At 44.6% G+C, this 18,019-nt stretch overlaps 1 protein-coding gene across 1 annotated transcript in view; it reads right to left on the minus strand.

Moving 5' to 3' along the window:
* UMODL1 (uromodulin like 1) overlaps positions 1 to 18,019 on the minus strand; it is a 70,102-nt gene that overhangs the window by 40,492 nt on the left and 11,591 nt on the right. The window contains exon 2 of the mRNA XM_059493980.1: positions 4,459 to 4,701. Within this exon, the coding sequence (XP_059349963.1) occupies positions 4,459 to 4,701 (243 nt within the window). The remainder of the gene's footprint in view (positions 1 to 4,458; positions 4,702 to 18,019) is intronic.

Raw genomic sequence — 18,019 nt, forward strand, 5'->3', positions numbered from 1 at the left:
GCAGCTTAGCAACCAAAGGTCACTTGCCAGCCTGCCTCTGGATCTGCTGTGGCTGCAGGATGGGGCATCTCCCAGGAGATTGATGCTGAGGGACAGCATCAGCTCAGCCATAACCCCCTTCCTCTCCCTCCTTCCATCTGGAAGGGATGGCTTCTTCCAGAGGGGGTGGTGGAGCCAGGGAGCAGCACCCTGCATTTGTCTCAGGTATCAGAATGTGGAGACAAATCTATGAAATGACAGAGGAAGCCCCTGGGAAAGTCTGTTAAAAAGGCAGGCTGGCAGTTTTCATCACACAACCCTGATTTTGGGGTCCTTGAGCATTGGTAGCCTTTGCTTACTCAGGTGGGTGCTTCCCATCCTGATTGCCTCTCCAGGGGTTTAACTGGGATTTGTGCTGATCCAGCATCTGACAAATATTTAACAGTCTTCTAGGGTGTTCCTCTTGCCTTGGAAGGGAGAAGGCTGAGGGGAATGTGGTCAAAGTTTACAAAATCCCAAAGGCAGGGGGTAGGGTGAAGGTTTTCACCAGAGCCCACAGTAATAAAATGGGTGAAAGAATTCACTTCTTCAACCAAACAGGAGGGAACTTCTGCAACTTGTCAGCACAGGCGTGGAGACAGACAGCTTCAGAGGGCTCAAAAAGGGACAAGGCAATCCCCAGACAGGATTCCCATCAGCAGACACTGAGGGGAACAGGCAGGGGTGCCAATAATCCCATTCCTGCAGCTGCTGGGGGCACACAAGGGACACAAACTGCAGGGCAGCCAGAGCCACCTGCTTCTGGGTGCAGTCCCACAGGACATTCTGGCACCTTCCCAGCCCAGGCTGATGCTGCAGGGCTGCCCATATGTGACACCAGTGTCCCCTGGCTTCCCTGTGACAGCCGAGCGCAGGGACAGCTGTGCCCAGCTCCTGCTGCTCTGCTCACAGCCAGCATGGCCACATCTGCATGCCAGCTCTGCAAGGGCCCAGCCCTGATGAAGGACACCTACAATGACCCTTTTTTTACTTTTTAGTTGTTTTTCTGAAAAAGTTTTTCGGAAATTTTCTGCAAAACCTTCTTCAGAAGTTGTACACACAAAGCACGCTGATTAAAGCCTGACTTTAACATTGCAAATCAAGTGATCTCAAAAAACTCCACAATTAAAGTTGTCTTGAGCTTTCTTATTTTAAGGTATTTAAAAACTAGCCTTCATCATGTGCTGATGCACTGTTTCCCTCCCTAGCTGGGATCAGGCAGGGTTAGATGGCAGATAAGGAGCTCTCTGGTTTCATCTTGTGCTGGAAAGTGGGCAGCAAGCCAGCCACCAGGAGAAATACCCTCAGCATCCATCCAGGCAGCTGGAAACAAGCCTGGAGAGCTGGATCCTGTCTCTACCTAAAAGACAAGATGCTGGGAGAAGTTTTGTATGGTGAAACAACCTTCAGGGTCTCACATGTCCACGAGCTTGACCTGCAGCCCTGTGCTCCAACCATAGAAATTGTTAAAAGCAGCACTAAGCACCTTGAAAATCAGAATAAATTCATGAAAAAAATAAAAACTGCACCTAAGTTGTCTGAAACCAACAGAGAATGGTTTGATCTCGGTTTCTGTGCAGCTCAGTTGCCCATCTGTGAACAACACACCCACAGCCTTTGTGAAGACAAATTGCTGCCTGTGAATCCCCCAGGATTCACCTTCAGAGGTGATAAATAATTCCCTACTCAGTGAGAGGCTGAGCAGAGCACTGAATGTGCAGGTCAGGATGGCACACTCCGGGGGGAACCATCATCCCTGGGCACTGGGAAATGTGTCCTTGGGGCACTGCAGAGCTGCATCATGCAATTAAAACTGTTCACTCATCTCCATGCATGGGCAAAAAGAGATAAAATATTTTTTTTTAATTTAGTTCCACCTTAAGAATTAATTCCAGCATTTCCTAACTTTTAGATATTTAACTTTCCAGCTGTTATTTAAAAATGACAAAGTCATTTGTGTGTGCACCTGTAACAATATCCTAATGGACAGACACACAACTGTGAGAACTACCAGAGCAACTTGACCAGAGTGAAGAAATAATAAAAGCAGGGCCTGCCATATCCCAGGCAGGGGTAAATGTTTCCTTCTAGGAGGAGAAGGTGAGGAGTGGCCAGGAGCAGGCTGCTGTGAAAGGTCATGGAGACCTTTCCACCCCTGGCAGGATGGGGAGCACGCCAGCATGGATAATGTCATGAAGAAAATAACAGCAGTTCAGCAGTGAGCTGTGCAGTAATTTCTGCAGTGCCAGTTTCTCTTCTCATCATTTATTTAAGACTGTGTCTAGACAGTGCATTACCATTCACGGAATTTATGACTAATGCCCTGAAAAGCAAAGATACCAGAATAATGTAAACATGGAAATCACCTAGAAGCCATGCAAATCCTTAAATGGTTTTAAATATTCCCAAATTAACTTCTACAGGAAGAAGTGTCAGGGTGACCACAGCATTTCATGGACAAACTTGCCCAGAGTGCCCATCAACAACATGGCAAGGGCAGGGTGGAAATTCTGCAGCTCAGCTTTATAAGAGATTTACAGATTTGTTCATGTTGGATGAAACAGAATCATCAACAGCTCTCAAGCCTAAAATATCCCAGGAGATGCTTTTAAGAGACAGAATTATAGTGGGAAAGAAATATTTCAAGCATTACCAGCATGCTTTTTTTCCCACACAAGAAGATGGTCTTGACTTTCAGAGGTTCAGAAACACCTGAATTTCTCGTGCAAACAGTGACAACCATGGTGACTTTTCCACATTTAGCTGGCACAGATCTTTCCTTGTACTACAGAATTAAAAAGCCATTTTCTCTGCTTTCCTCTCCGTCTTGCCATTTGATACTTACAGGCACACATGTATGCACATGTCTGTATATCCAAAGGACTTCACTGAAGTAACTTTTCAACCATAATTAGATGTACTAGAGATGGAACTGATGCTGGAAAACAGAGATGATCAGCACAGGTCCTTTGCCTGTCTGACAAATCTGCTTGGGCACACCGTAATCTCAAATTCTGCTTTGCTGGGACTCCACAACAGCAGGATACAGTAAATTAGGAATTTATTTATTCATTTTATTTATTATGCTTTAATTTCTCTTCTCTAGCAAATCATTTTAGGAACAAATAAAATACATCAACCATTTTTGTGTTCCCATCCTGTTAAAATCCTGCTAGACACAATATTCTGCCTGTGACTCTGGAGAAAATGCCTGGGGGGGGGGGGGGGAAATGTTTGGAAATTCTTTTTCCAATGCTCTGAAGCAACTTAAATGTGGGATGGGCACATTGTTCTTGACAGATCCCATGACAGGACATATGGCTCATCCCCCCTCATGGCAGTTACATGATCCTCTGCAGGAGCAGGTTTGGGGACATTCCCACAGATCTGAGTCACCCAAGTCTTATGACCCAAAACAAGGGCCAGGGCTGCCACAGGACCTTTCCTTCCAATCTGCTGTTCCTGTGTGGGCTTATGTAAACGCCCAGGTTCATACTGAAACGTGGAAATAGGGAAAATGCAAAAATAAGAGACAAAACTACATCCTGTAGAACTTTTCTGGATGACAGAAAAGTTCAGTGCTGGTTTAGATAATTCAAGATGCCTGCTCAGCTTAAAACATCTAAATTTATCCATTGGAAAAAGAAAGTTCCTTTTCCCCAAGGAATTCCCTCAATCTAGGTCTCAAGTTCTGATAAAACTGGGAATTTCTGATTGACAACTGGTAACCCTGATATAGGAAGGGGAAAAAGCTTCCATCTTGAGACAAAGGTGATAAAGTCTTCCCGAATAGAGTCTTATTAACACTCAGATTTTATACCAGATCCACCAAAAAGCTCACCAGTTTTCAGACCCCCCACACAGTCACAGGTAACCAAGGAAGTCCTAAGAAAGTGGGTCCCAGTCTAGTTTTGGTTGGAAAGCTTCTGGTATCACATTGCCCTGAGGTCACAGGGGTTTCAAATTGGAACCAAAATTGGGTTTGCATTCTGGGAACAGACCCTGCTCCACATCAGAGGAGATGCTATCCCAAGTGCATCCTGAATTACCTTTGAGGAGAAAGCTCCTGGTGTCAATGCAGGCAGGCTCAGTGAATTGCAGGCACCAGACAGTGAAATATTGCTCTTGGCCAGGGATAGTGGCCTGAACCTGGACAGGTAATGAGCCCTTGGAGGGCTAATGAGCAGGTGCCTTCCTCAGGCTCTCTGGAAGTTTAGTGAATTTGTGACTAGAGGTGGCAAAGAGCAAGAATCAGGAACTTTAATCTGCTATGTCTACTCCTTGCCATGCTGGACAAAATTTACATTATTTTACACTCATTTATTTCAGTGAATAGTCACCTATGGCCCAGACTGAATTAAGCTTTTACCCATCTCAGCTGAAGTGAATCTTCTTCCATAAGAAGCATTTATTTCCTGTCTTATTGTGACTAAAACTTACCTAGAGAGCAGTAGAGTCCAACTTGTTCATATCCCTCACAGCAATCTGTGAGGGTGATGGTCTCAGGGACTTCAACACTGTGGAACTCTGTTCTGTGGTGTGTCTGGGGACACACCATCCAGGGGATCCACCCTCCACAGGATGCCTTCTTCTCATAGGACTTTTGGTAGGCAACCATTTTAAACACACTTTTGGTCAGGGTGTAGTTGCACAGGTGGTACCCTAGCAAAGAGAGGCCTTTTTCTAGGAAACAGAAAGAGGAAAGAAAAGGATCAGCATTAACTTGTCACCCTGATGGGTTTTGGTTTCCTTTTTCTACCTCTGTTGAGGTCGGGACTGAGGGCACTTGAGATGATAGTTCATGTTCAGATTCAGGTGTTTATTGTTTATTATCAATGTTACAGCCTCACAGCTGTGACTTCTGCAGCATTTCAACAGCAAGGTTCAAAATGGTTAACTATCTCTTGTTACAAAGTATTTTAAGGCTAAACTATCCAATTAAGAAATGACACCTAAATTATTTTCATGTTTAACCCAATAACTGATCCTTTGAAGCCCACAATGCAGACTTTTCTGTCCAATTACAAAATATCACCTAAACCCATGAAGAAGAAGGAAGAAGAAAGTGAAGAAGGAGGAAAAAGGTAAAGAAGAACATCCTGCCTCCACCCTAAAACCTCCATCTTGCTTCATATTCATTTCTATATTCTAAAACTCCAAACTCTAAGTTTTCCACCCTGTGTATTACATACTCCTAACCAATTCCACACCCACAATCCCAGTGCTATTAATCAGTTTTGGAAGCCTATTCCAGGCCTTCCAGGTAAAATTCAGTGCTCTCCAGGGAGTCAGAGTCTGTCTGTACAGAAAGTCTAAAATTCTTAGCATCCAGAACTCCAAGATGACCCCAGAGCAGGAGTTCCCTGCAGTACCCAGTGGAAAACAGAGTTACAAGAAAGCAGTGACAGAACCAACACAGATGAATGATTTCCAGGAAGGCTGGCATTGGGAAGAACATCTCTTCAAAAAACAGACACAAGAAAGAATTGGTAGTGACTGCTTGTCATAGGCATCACTTTGGTCATGAAAGGATGAAGATTGGCAGAAAATTCAAAGAGTTCTTGGTGCCTTCAGGTGTGAGGCAGAAAAAGGGCAATTTAACTCGAGTTAATATTAAAGAAATTTACATATGTTAATGTAAATTAGCAGAAGAGCACAATAGGCACTTGCAGGGCAGAGTCATCCAAGCAGTTTAAAAGCCCAGTCCAGCCTCCTGCTGCCAAAGCCTTCATCACTCCCCACTGACTGCAAAGGGAACAAAGGGTGAGGAACTCATGGGCAGATGAGTCACAGTGGATGTCTGGAATGAGACATCCTTCAGACATCACCCTAGGCTAAAACTGGGTGCTCATACATCACCGGGGAGAACTTCCAGGTATCTGACACTGAAGGTATTCCTGGAGATCCTGCACTGCCTCTCTGCATTTGTAGCAGCCCTTGTTGATCAGCCACTGGGAACCTGCAGTGCTTCATTGACATTGGGTACAAACAAAGTCAGGGATAAGGTCATCAACTGCATCATTTCACACAGGCCTGGGGATGGGGCTCAGCCTCCAGAGTTCTGAAACCATTTCTGATGAGCAGTGAACTTGTTAGGTGCTGTGGAAACCCAGGGCACAGGGAACGTTTCTCTGTCTGCTCTGGGATGCCCTGACCCCCAGGGCAGCACTGACTCTGACCCTCATCCATGGAGGAAGTTTCCCAGACTTCAAGATTGACTGGAACCCACAAAAGTGTGAAATAGATTATAGAGAGCAGTGTAGGTGCATCACTTGGTGAGAAATTGAGGGTTTGGGGTTTTTAGTGTGTTGTGGATGGAAGCAAGATGGAGGGCACAGGGTGTTGTCCTGGGTTTCTTCTTCATGCTGCTTCTTCCTCCTTCTCCATGGGTTTGGGTGGCATTTTGTAATTGGGCAGAAAAGTCCCCATTGCAGCTCTTTGGGATCAGTTATTGGGTTAAAAGGGAAAATAATCCAGGTGTCAGTTCTTCATTGGATAGTTTAGTCTTAAAAGAGCTTGTAACAAGAGATTGTTGGCCATTTTGTGCCTTCTAATGAAAAGCTGCAGAACTCACAGCAGTGAGACTGTTTTACTGATCAGAAATAATAAACCCCTGGGTCTGAGCATGAAACACCATTGAAGTGTCTTCAATCCAGACCCAGAGAAACCCACAACTGGTACCACCACAAGGTGCTTTGCTTAAAATTGAAATACTTCAGCAGGGATAGGGGAAAATCCCCAACACCAAACAACAGAAAGAAACCCCAACAACAGCAACAAAAGCAGATGGAGTTTAAGAATTAGCAATAAGCAACCTACAGTCATGTCACAGACATCAGGCTGACTCCTAATGAGATGTTATAGAAGCCAGAGGGGCTGAGTCACCCTGTGTCCCACTTGGGAAACAGATCAGATGGAATTAAAATGCCTGCATCATCCTCTAGCCAAAGCAGAAGACACTTTAATAAGGATAAATATGAATTAGCTGCAGAGATTCAAATATAGCAGGACTGTTTTCTTTTTTTCTGAGTGCTCTGAGGGCACCAGGGTCAGCCAACAGACAGACTGAAGCTAACACAATTTACACAACAGGCATACAATTAAAATATTTGCAGTTTATCATATTTGTACAACTTATCTCCTGTCTGAAAACATGAAATGAGTTAAAAACAACTCAAGAAGGAGAAAAAAAAATAAATTGTTAGGCTTTTAGGAATCCTGTGCTTTTATCACAGCTAAACAAAAGACATTTGTGCAATTTGAGCAGGACTGGGAAAAGAGCTTTGGAGAGGAGGATCCATTTGCAGTGCAGGTCCAGAAGAAAACATGGAATAGACTTGGTGTCTAGAAATGGCCTCTGGCAGCCCAGCCCTGCTCTGCATCACTCCTCTGTGCCTTCCTCCTGCAGCCAAAGGCAGAGCTCCGGGTGTCCAGAGTTGCTGAGGATCCCATCGGGGGGCTCGCAGACCCTGGCATGCTGCCCAGAACACCTGGGGATTTGATTTTGATCCTTGCAGTGAGTTGCCAACTTTGTATGAGGACGTGAAAGTCACACAGGTCTGAATAGTGTAATAACAAAATGATCACAGGGTGAAAATGTAGATTTTAGGATTTTTGGTATGGGGGTTATGGGGACAAGATGGAGGAATCTGGGTGTGTCTAGTCCTTCTTCTTCTTCTTCTTGTTCTCCATTTTCTGCAGTGGTGTTGGTACTTTGGGATTGGTTTAGAGTAGAAGGGCACTGTCTAACATAGGTGATGGGTATTGGGAATTAAGTGTAAATATGTTATACGTAGTTTGTAGTATAAAAGGACAACACAGAGTGCCTGTGGCTGCCCTGCTGAGCAGATCTCGGCTGGACAGAAAGAAAATTTTATAGATAAGAATTAATAAACAACCTCAAGAAAATTTTATAGATAAGAGTTAATAAACAACCTCAAGAAAGAAAATTTTATAGATAACAATTAATAAACAACCTCAAGACTGAAAAGTGAAGAGTCCAGACTCGTTCTTCAGTAGCGTGGGCTGAAGCAGAGACATCCTGCACATCTCGGGGCAGCAATTAACAACAGCAACCTGAAAGTTGTGCTGGGTTGTGCTGCAGGGAGAGCCAGAGAGCTCCAGGCAGGGCCCAGGGGCTCTGTGCTGCTGCTTGGAGCAGGTCAGCAGGAAAAGATTGAGAGTGGAAACCCCATCCCTGCTTGTTCTTCCCAGCAGAAGAGCCCTGTGTCTGCTCCCTGGGGCTCTGGGGACACAGCTGAGCTCCCCACACCCCTGAGGGGCACCAGGCTGCTCTGTGTCCCTGAGCAGGGAGTGCAGGGAGGTGGTCAGGAGGGACAGAAGATGCCCAGAATGGCTCAACCTAAACTCTGCCTTGGCTAGTACTTCTGGGCCTAGTATTTTGTATCAGGAGAGGTCAATTAGCTGAAAGGCAATGTTTTGTCCTCTGTTGAGGAAGTTAGTTATGCTTAGGCAGTGGATGAAAGGGTTAAAGTGTCCCAGGGATGTGGAGAAGTTTGAGAGAGGAGCTGGTCAGAACTCCATCCCAGCCAGGCAAGGAGCCCAAAGGCTGGGCTGGAGCTCTGACCAGGACAGGGCTGTGCCGGAGCAGATGGAAGGAGAAGTGAGCCAGAGAAACCAAGCTGACCTCTCCCTCTGGCTAACTTGAGGATAACTCTCTGGGAGAATGGGAAAGGAAAGCAAATGTGGGTTCAGAAGCAGGAACCAGAGCTCAAGGGCTGCTTTTTGTTCAATGTGGTTGATGCATTAGCACCTCACACGAGGCACAAGTGCCTGACAAGAAGCAGGCAGCGGTCGTTGCATTTTGGAAAGCATTCCCTTGCCATGTGCCAGCACTGCTCCAAGAATACCTTTCTCTGCAAATGCTCCTAGGCATGTAGGTGTGGGGGAAAAAAGCCTTGCTCCAACTTTTTGTTTTGTTTTGGGGTTTTTTTTAAAAATTGTTTGTAACTTGGATGGCGAAATGACCAGAATGGAACAGAATTAATACCTAAATAATTTTGGTTATAGCCTTTCCTTGGAGAAAGTGCACAAACATCTGTTGTGACCAGGGAAGGAGGGAGGAGCAGGACAAATGTCGTTCTATGAAAATGAGAAACTCCTACATTAAGGAATCAGACTGTTACAGAATAAAATCAGGTTAGAGGGGAGTAGGGCAGGTGAGAAGGAAGAGCTGAGCTTTGTTCCTCATCCCCATGATCCCTCCTTTTCTCCAGGGCTCACATAAAGCCTGGCAAGGGCAAAGCAGGGACTGGAAGGGAAAAACTGAGTAAGGAGAGCACTGAGGATTCGTGCTGTCCGTGCAGAGCTGAGGCTGCAGCACTGGAAAGCTAAAAATTCCAGTGTCAGCTGAGCTGGCTTAGTCTCTACAGCAATGTGCAACATAAATACAGGTATGAAACTGAGAATAAGATGGTGTAGAATTAGACACAGTTTATAATTGGAAGCTACAGCTGTCAGAGCAGATATGAAGTCATAATTCATACTTAAACATTGATACTAGGTATATATATATATATATATACGCACGGTATAGAATGAGGCTGCCAAAGCATAAAGAGGAGCTCTGAGAAGAGGCTGTGTGGTACAAGAAGATGCCCTCAGTGCAAGAATTTGGACTGAAGGTGTCAGGGAAAGGAGCAGCACCACCAGCCTCTGCCCCATCCATCACTTCCAGACCATTCAAAACAAGCTTTGGCACTCACAGAGTTCAATTATTTTGCTGCCAGCAGTTTGCTGCTGAGCAATGTGGCTTGGATCAATTTGGACTCTTTAGCAAATTGGCTTTCTGTTCTCATTACTCCCATCTCTGGGATTATGGCACAGTCAAATGGAATTGCAATGCACTGGCTGTTGTTTTCAGTGACTCAAAGCTGCAGTCAATGGCACAGCAGAAGGCAGGCTCCTGCCATTAGTATGGATGTGTTACACCTATCATTTCTGGATTTTAGGGTTTTGTCTCAGAAACCACCAGCTTTCAGCACCATCAGGGACAATATCAATATTGTTTTCATGTAAAGCAAGAGCATAAACAATTAAAGCAAACCCTTTGTTAATAGGAACAAACACTGAGAGGAAAGCTAAGGCTGCACAGGAACAGGCTCCTTGGAACTCAAGGTTAAACCCTCATCGGAACTGAGAGCATGGCCAAAAAACAGCAATAAAAAAATGCTTCATAGCATTTATGCCACAGGCAGAGCTGCAGTTCTGGAAACTTCACCACTCAGGTGCCACAGGAGCCACTGTGAGCTGGGGTCTGCCAAATCTTTTCTCACTGGAGAGCAGTCAGACTGAAAGACAATCCCCTTTCTTGTCTTGACATAACCTCAAAAATAAACTGTTGGAACAGGTTCATGGAGGGCAGATTCAAGCTCAGTTTTGCAATGCAAACTCTCCAAAACATGAATGAAAAAAGGATGATGGGCTCTATTTTTCTACAACTTCCAAATTTCAAAGTCAACACCATTTACTTTAAATGGCACTGGGGTGGGAATTCTATTGGCCCTAATGTCTGCAAACCTCTTTTCAGCTGTGGCTTTGACAGAATAACAGAAAAGTCTGCAAGGTTCTAAGAAATATGGTTTATATTTAACTGAGACTCAAAAAACCACATAAGTAAAGAAAAGCAATGAAGAGCAGTCAAAAATCATATTTTCTCATTTAAATGAATCAAACCAGAAATTAACAGTAAATTAGGGGTTCATTTAGCAGTTACAGTTGGGTTAGGGTTTTTCAAAATTACAGCCCATACCACAGATGAAATTTAAGCATGTCTTCTACAGCTTCATCTCATCCATCCCCAGAAATCTGCCAGGAACATCTCCTGCTAATGCTTATTTTAAAGACAAGTTTCATAAAAATTTGCACAATACTGAAGACAAAGCAGAAATTCTCCTTGTTCATTTCTGGCACAAAGGAAATGACAAGGATTTTTGCCTGGGGATGAAAGGTTGGGGACAAAGGTTGCATTTTTTGCTTGGTTAGATTTTCTCTGTTCAATTATCAACAGAGGATTCTCAAATGGTCACTGGGACATTGCCAGTTCTCTGGAGAGTGGCCACCTTGGCTGGTTTATTTCAAAGAAATATCTATGCAACATCCAAGCTAAGCTGTCCTGGGGCCAGGTTTGCATCACTCACCTGTAATTTCATCTCCCCTTCCCTGCTGTGTGGCTGCCCAGAGGATGAGAACAGAAATAAGGGTGATCCTGGCCATTGCAGGGCCCATCCTGGATAAACCTTCCTTATCCCTTTGTTTCCAAGGTGGCAGAGCTTGGCTGTCCTCACAGGTAACTCTGGATTAGAGGAAAAGGTGCTCTGGGTTTTTTTCCTTTTGCAGGGAGGTGATAACTGCTGGCAACAAAGATGCTCCGCTGGGAATTTTGCTGCTTCTCTCTCCTCTGTGTTCTCTCCAGGGAATTTTCCTCTTCTGCCTGTTCTACTTGGCTCTCCCAGCCTGACTTTGAGAAAAAAGGCATTTTAAAACTGCTGGTTTAGTCCCTGTTCATCCTTCAGAGCATTTATTCCCTCTCACCCCTTAAACACTCAGCATCTGGGAGCCAGACTTACACATCTCAAAAACAAGGTATTGCAGACATCTTTTATGGAAAATCCTTTCCTTAGGATTTTTCCTCCTGAGAAGCTGAGAGGCCTCAGGAACAAAATGTAAACAATGATTATCTGCTGCTGTGGAATGCAACAGGTGGATTTTTGACTGGCCCATGTTGGTTGTTTGTAATTAATGGCCAGTCACAGTCAGCTGGCTCGGACAGAGAGCCCAAGCCACAAACCTTTGTTATTCATTCCTTCTTATTCTATTCTTAGCCAGCCTTCTGATGAAATCCTTTCTTATATTCTTTTGGTGGAGTTTTAATGTAATATATATCATAAAATAATAAATCAAGCCTTCTGAAACATGGAGTCAGATCCTCGTCTCTTCCCTCATCCAAGAGCCCCTGTGAACACGGTCACAAGGTATAAACATCCTGAATTCAGTTCCTGTCCACACATCAGGTGGCACTGCTCTGAAGGTCTTTAATTCTGCACCTTGAAAGCAAACTAAGAGTAAAAGCAAATCTCTCTGTGCATGTTTATTGCTGTGTTTAAGCTGTTTGTCACCATGCTCCTCATTTCACTGCAATTCCAGCATCCCCTAAGACAGAGCAATGCCAGGCAATTAAGAGCCTTGTTAAGCAGGGCATGAATCAGGTCTGAAAAGCCAAAAATCTTCCTTTTTTTTCCCATTGTCTAAACAATCAAGGCACATTCCCAAGATAGATGTGCCTCCAGCTTTGCAGCGCATGACAATAACTTCAGTGCCATGTCACTTGGCTCAGGCAGAGACAAGGAGTGAACACAGGATGATATTTTGTGAGGAGCTGACACTAAAGGATGGAAAATCACAGGTACAGCTCTTGGAGCTCAGGCAATATGTTCAGAAAAATACTTAAATACGTTTCACAGTGTTGCAGACAATTTCATGTGGGTGAAAGAGACCTGGAAGCACAGACCCTCTCATTTGTGAATGTCCAGGTAGCAGAGATGGGGCCTGGAGGAGCACTGAGGCACTTGTGAGCTGTTCTTCTGGCCTGGATAATCAAATATCAAGCTCATTATGGGGAAAAGGAAATTAAAAAGAGGGAAAACAATGGAAAATTAAAGCTTTCCAGGGAAAAAAAAAAAAAAAAGGAACGAAGAAAATCAGTATTGTAGAATGCTTCAATAAAATTTGAAAGAGAAAAAAAGAATTGATGTGGAAACATTTCTGCTCTAAGGAGAATGTGCACCTCAGCACCAGGATGTCTTGCCAGGCTGTATCCTCAGATGCACCACTTACATCTCCTGCCAGGAAGACAACAAGAAGCCTCTGGCTGTAGGCTGGGCAGGGAATGCCATCAGACTTGAAAACCCCACTAATAAACAAATAATCATAAGAAAGAGGACTTAAATCAGTGAGATTCAATGTTCAAATATAAATATTTCTCTTCATGATCAGTATTTTTTTTAACTATCTAAATTTTCAGGGAAAATACCTTGGTTGAATTTTTTTGGCTAGCACTGACAAAAACCAGATCTTTAGCCATTAGAAATTACTTGGTCCCTCCTATAAAGAAGTATATGTATTGTCCAATTTCAAATAGAGGTAATGCCAGACTGACATGTGAATTGGATTGCATCTCCATTGCAGGAATGAGTTAATGGTTCCTAAATACAGAATGTGCAGAACCCCCTTTTCAAATAAAAATTTGAAAAAAGTCAGTGAACAGTTAATCCAAACACGACATGGCTACAGAAATCATGAGTATTTCAGGATTTACCTTGCAATTTGCAAAATCTTTGATGTTCTGATTTATATCAGCATTATTTCTTCAGTTACCATCAGTTAGGCTCACAGCAATTTACTTTTTAGCAATTCAGACACTGGGAAAGACCACTCAGGCAATTAAGGATGCAAACTGTGTCCTGTCCAGCCCTTTTCCCATCTTCCAGTCACATTCTTGGCCTGTATTAATTGCAGCAAGTTCAAGATTATGTCCTGCATCCCCTGCAGCAGCAGATGCTCTTTGTGATCAGCTGCACTTGCTCAGCACAAGCCAACAGAGTCTCCTGCAGGGAAACTGCAGATTCATCAACATTTTGGTTAACTGAACATCTGTACATGCATGGATGACTGCACATTACTCCATTTTTAGTTACCATCATTGTATTTCTCAGATAAATTTTTGGTCTTTTCTCCTTTATCCCTTTTAAGCAAGTGTGACAGTGTTCACAGGGGTTTTCAGATGAGGGAAGAGATGAAGATCTGACTCCATGTTTCAGAAGGCCGATTTATTATCTTATGATATACATTACATTAAAAGTATACTAAAAGAGTAGAAGAAAGGATTTCATCAGAAGGCTAGCTAAGAATAGAATAAGAAGGAATGATAACAAAGGTTTGTGGCTAGGGCTCTCTGTCCGAGCCAGCTGACTGTGATTGGCCATTAATTAGAAACAACCACATGAGACCAATCACAGATGCACCTGTTGCATTCCACAGCAGCAGATAATCATTGTTTACATTTTGTTCCTGAGGCCTCCCAGCTTCTCAGGAGGAAAAATCCTAAGGAAAGGATTTTTCATAAAGGATGTCCGTGACAAGTAAGTGTTTTCTGTTTCCCCAGGGAACAAGTGACAGAACAAGAAATTGACTCAGGCTGCTCCAGGGGAAATCCAGGTTGGACATCAGGAGGAATTTCTTCACTGAAAGAGTTGTCAGCGTTGTCAGGGGCTGCCCAGGAGGTTTGGAGTGCCCATCCCTGGAGGTGTCCAAGGAATGTCTGCATGTGGCACTCAGAGCTCTGGGCCGGGGACAAGGTGGGGATGGGTCAAAAGTTGGACTTGATGATCTTGGAGGTCTTTTCCAGCCTAAATGATTCTGTGATTCTGTCTCAGGACTCCAGCAGAAGATTTTCCCACTCTCTCTTTGGTGGTGAGGAAGGACAGGAATGGAGAAGGAAAAGGAGATGTTGAGAATCAAAGCCCTGACTGTGTGGTGCTGGAAGTGAGCTGGACTCCAGCCTGGAAGGAGCTCGTCCCAGTGCTCATCTGGAGCTGATCAGTTCTCCCTGTTTGTACTTTCTGCAGTTACATTTCTAATGTCTGAACTGATCTAAAGTTTGCCATTTATACAAGGAAGGGCTAAAAGCCACATTGAAATCCATTTATGGATAATGTTACAGAATCAAGAAGCAGATTTTTAGAGATGGGATTTGACTCTCCTAGACTGTACTATCAGTAATTGAAATATTGTAGCTGACAGCAGGCTTCCTCATCATACTTTTTCAGCATTTATTGCTTTAGACAGATTCACTTTTGATTTAATTAGTCACTTAGAAGATCCTGATCTTCTCTAGGCAAGGGGTTTGACACAGAAAGGTCATTGCTGGAACATTTCTTTCTTGCTTTGTATTATTTTGCCTATAAACCAATCATTATTTCAGATGCAAAAAATGGTCAAGACATTTCAGGACAGACTGATATACACAAGGGGAACAGGCTGTGGGCTCACTGGGAATTTATATTTGAGGAATATATCGCTGGGAATAGAACAAAAACTGCTCTGTGCTTCAGAAGCCAGCACCTGGCTGGTCCTACTCATCTTCCTGTAGATGAATAGGATCTAAAGCTTGAGAACTATTAAATCATTTAAGGTAGAATCATGGAATCACAGAATGGCTTGGGCTGGAAGGACCCTTAAAGCTCATCCTGTTCCAAACCCCTGCCTTGGGCAGGGACACTTTCCACTGTCCCAGGTTGCTCCAAGTCTCATCCAACCTGGCCTTGGACACTCCCAGGGATGAGGCATCCACAGCTTCTCTGGGCAACCTGTGCCAGGGCCTCACAGTAAAGAATTTCTTCCATAAATCTAATTTAAGCATGCCCTCCTTCAGTTTAAAAACATTGCCTCTTTCCCCCTCACTATTTGGCCATATTAAAAATTACATCTCCTTCCTTTTTATAAGCCCCCTTTTGTCACCTAAAAGTGCTCTCAGTTCTCTCCCCCAAAGCCATTTTCCTCCAGGATGAACAACCCCAGCTCTCTCAGACTGGCTTCACAGCAGAGGTGTTCCAGCCTTCTGATCATCTTTGTGGGCTCCTCTGGGTACTCCCTGAAAGCTTCACATCCTTCTTGTGGGGTGGATCCCACAGCTGGATGCAGAATTCCAGGTGGGGTCTCAGGAGGGCAGAGAAGAGGGGCAGAACCACCTCCTTCACCTTCTGGCCACTCAAAAACCTCTCAACATCAGCTGTAAATACTCAGAGACCTCACCAGGCTCACACAGTTTCAGCCTGGTTACAGCCTGTCAGGCTGAGAAAGTCCAGGCTGTGGCCACTGTGGGAATGGATGGAGTCCGTTCACCAGTCCTGAAGATCTCACTGTGGAAATGAACAAATCCAGGACAGGAAGGCAGAGGCAAAACCACTCTGCCAATGAAGGTGACAAGAAGTTCAGATGAGACCTGATTTCCACCTGATTTCTGCACCTTGACTGCATTTTCTGGTGCCCAGTGAATTTTGTCTCACCATCAGGGCAGTCTTAAAACTTCTCCTGCTGGGGCATTTCAGATGTTTAGCAAAGGTTGAGCTCAAGCCAGTCTTTCCCTTAGTAGGGCAGTGCTAAGGTTTCTTCCCTATTTTATATTCCTAAACTTCACCAAAACCACAGAAACTTAATTGTCCCTGAGCCTTCAGCTGATCTGTCAAAACTGGCTTAAATCAGTCAGCAATGCCAGTGGGTCTTAGAGGAGAGGAACAGGCTGACTTAGCCAGAAATAAACTTTTTGCAGCCAAAAACCAAAACCAAAATCATTCCTGCCATCAGGGTACAAACTTATTCCTGCTTCTGAAAATGAATGCATACAATGAACACCTTAATGTCTACTCCCTACAGAGAAAAGAATTTCTCAGGAACTACTCAGCTCTCAGAGTTAAAACATTTGTCTGTGATTTCAGGGACTTGAATTCCCTGCCACAGAGCTCTTGGGCTGTGAGTGCACCGGTCAAATCTGCCACTGCAAGGAAGCCATGGGGATGGGAGGGGGCAGGAATCCCAATATTTCAGACCTTTTAAGAGCCACAGCTACAACATTATAAATGTGCTTCTGTTCCTGTGACCTGAGAAAAAAGTAGAAGAGACCAAGTACAGTTTTGCCAGCATATTTCATGTCTGTGTTAGGATGGACACAGCTAAACTGGCAAGTTTTTGAAGGGGTCATTGTTTCCCTGAGATTCAGGTGCCCAAAGAAGAGTAGCACTTGTGTTTTTCACTGCTGCATTTCAGAGAAGAAAGCATTAAAAGGAAGGGACATACACAAATGACAGTATAAAAAAATCCCTGACAGCCCTAGGAGCTCATTAACTGAACTGTGCAGGCAGAACAGACCCTGACAGTGCCCAGTGATTTGTTCTGTCTCACCAACAAACCGTTCCTCAGGAAAATCTTTGAGTTTTGTTGAGGTTCTTTTTTTCCTTTGAGTTTTGTTGGGTTTCTTTTTCTTTCCTCTGAACGCACACAAACTGTTTCAAAGTGACTCACCAGGAAAAAGTTCTTATTGGTAACAGGAGGAAAAAGCATGAGTCAGGCAGAGGTCAGGCTGAAGCTGTGCCTGCCCCGCTGCTCTGACAGAGGAGGTTGTGCAATCCCAGCACAGGGAAGCTCTTGTTCCCTCCAGCACTTCCAGGACAGGATCCCATCCCCAACACGAGCTGGGCACCAGATGAAGCTTGATCACACCTCATCTGTGACCTGGCAGTGCTGCAGGGGAGCAAATCCCAGCTCAGACATTACGTGGCCTGTTCCTTGTTTTTAGCTCTAAAGCCAGGTGGGTTTGAGGGAAAGCAGCCTGGGAGGGGGAATTGCCCTTTGCCATGGAGCTTTACTGGGTTGAGAGACAGAGGCTCTCCTGCTCAGCATCCCCCAGGGGTTACAAGGGCCAATCCACCTGGAGGTGCCATCCAGATGGGGCTCTGGCCTGTGCCAGCAGCTGCTGATGGGACTGAGCCTGTCCTGGCTCTGCTGAGCCATCAGATCCCTGCAGCAAATCTGGGAATGGCCCCTGACACCAATCCCACTTGATCAAATCCCTGCAGGTCTAGGAATGGGCCCTGACACCAATCCCACTTGATCAGATCTCTGCAGGTCTGGGAATGGGCCAGACATCAATCCCACTTGATCACATCCCTGCAGCAAATCTGGGAATGGGCCCTGACACCAATCCCACTTGATCAAATCCCTGCAGGTCTAGGAATGGGCCCTGACACCAATCCCACTTGATCAGATCTCTGCAGGTCTGGGAATGGGCCCGACATCAATCCCACTTGATCACATCCCTGCAGCAAATCTGGGAATGGGCCCTGACACCAATCCCACTTGATCAAATTCCTGCAGGTCTGGGAATGGGCCCTTGTTGAAAGCGAAGGGAGACGACCCATCCTTGTTG

Source organism: Ammospiza nelsoni, chromosome 2 (assembly GCF_027579445.1).
Source record: "Ammospiza nelsoni isolate bAmmNel1 chromosome 2, bAmmNel1.pri, whole genome shotgun sequence".
NCBI classification, from domain to species: Eukaryota; Metazoa; Chordata; class Aves; order Passeriformes; family Passerellidae; genus Ammospiza; species Ammospiza nelsoni.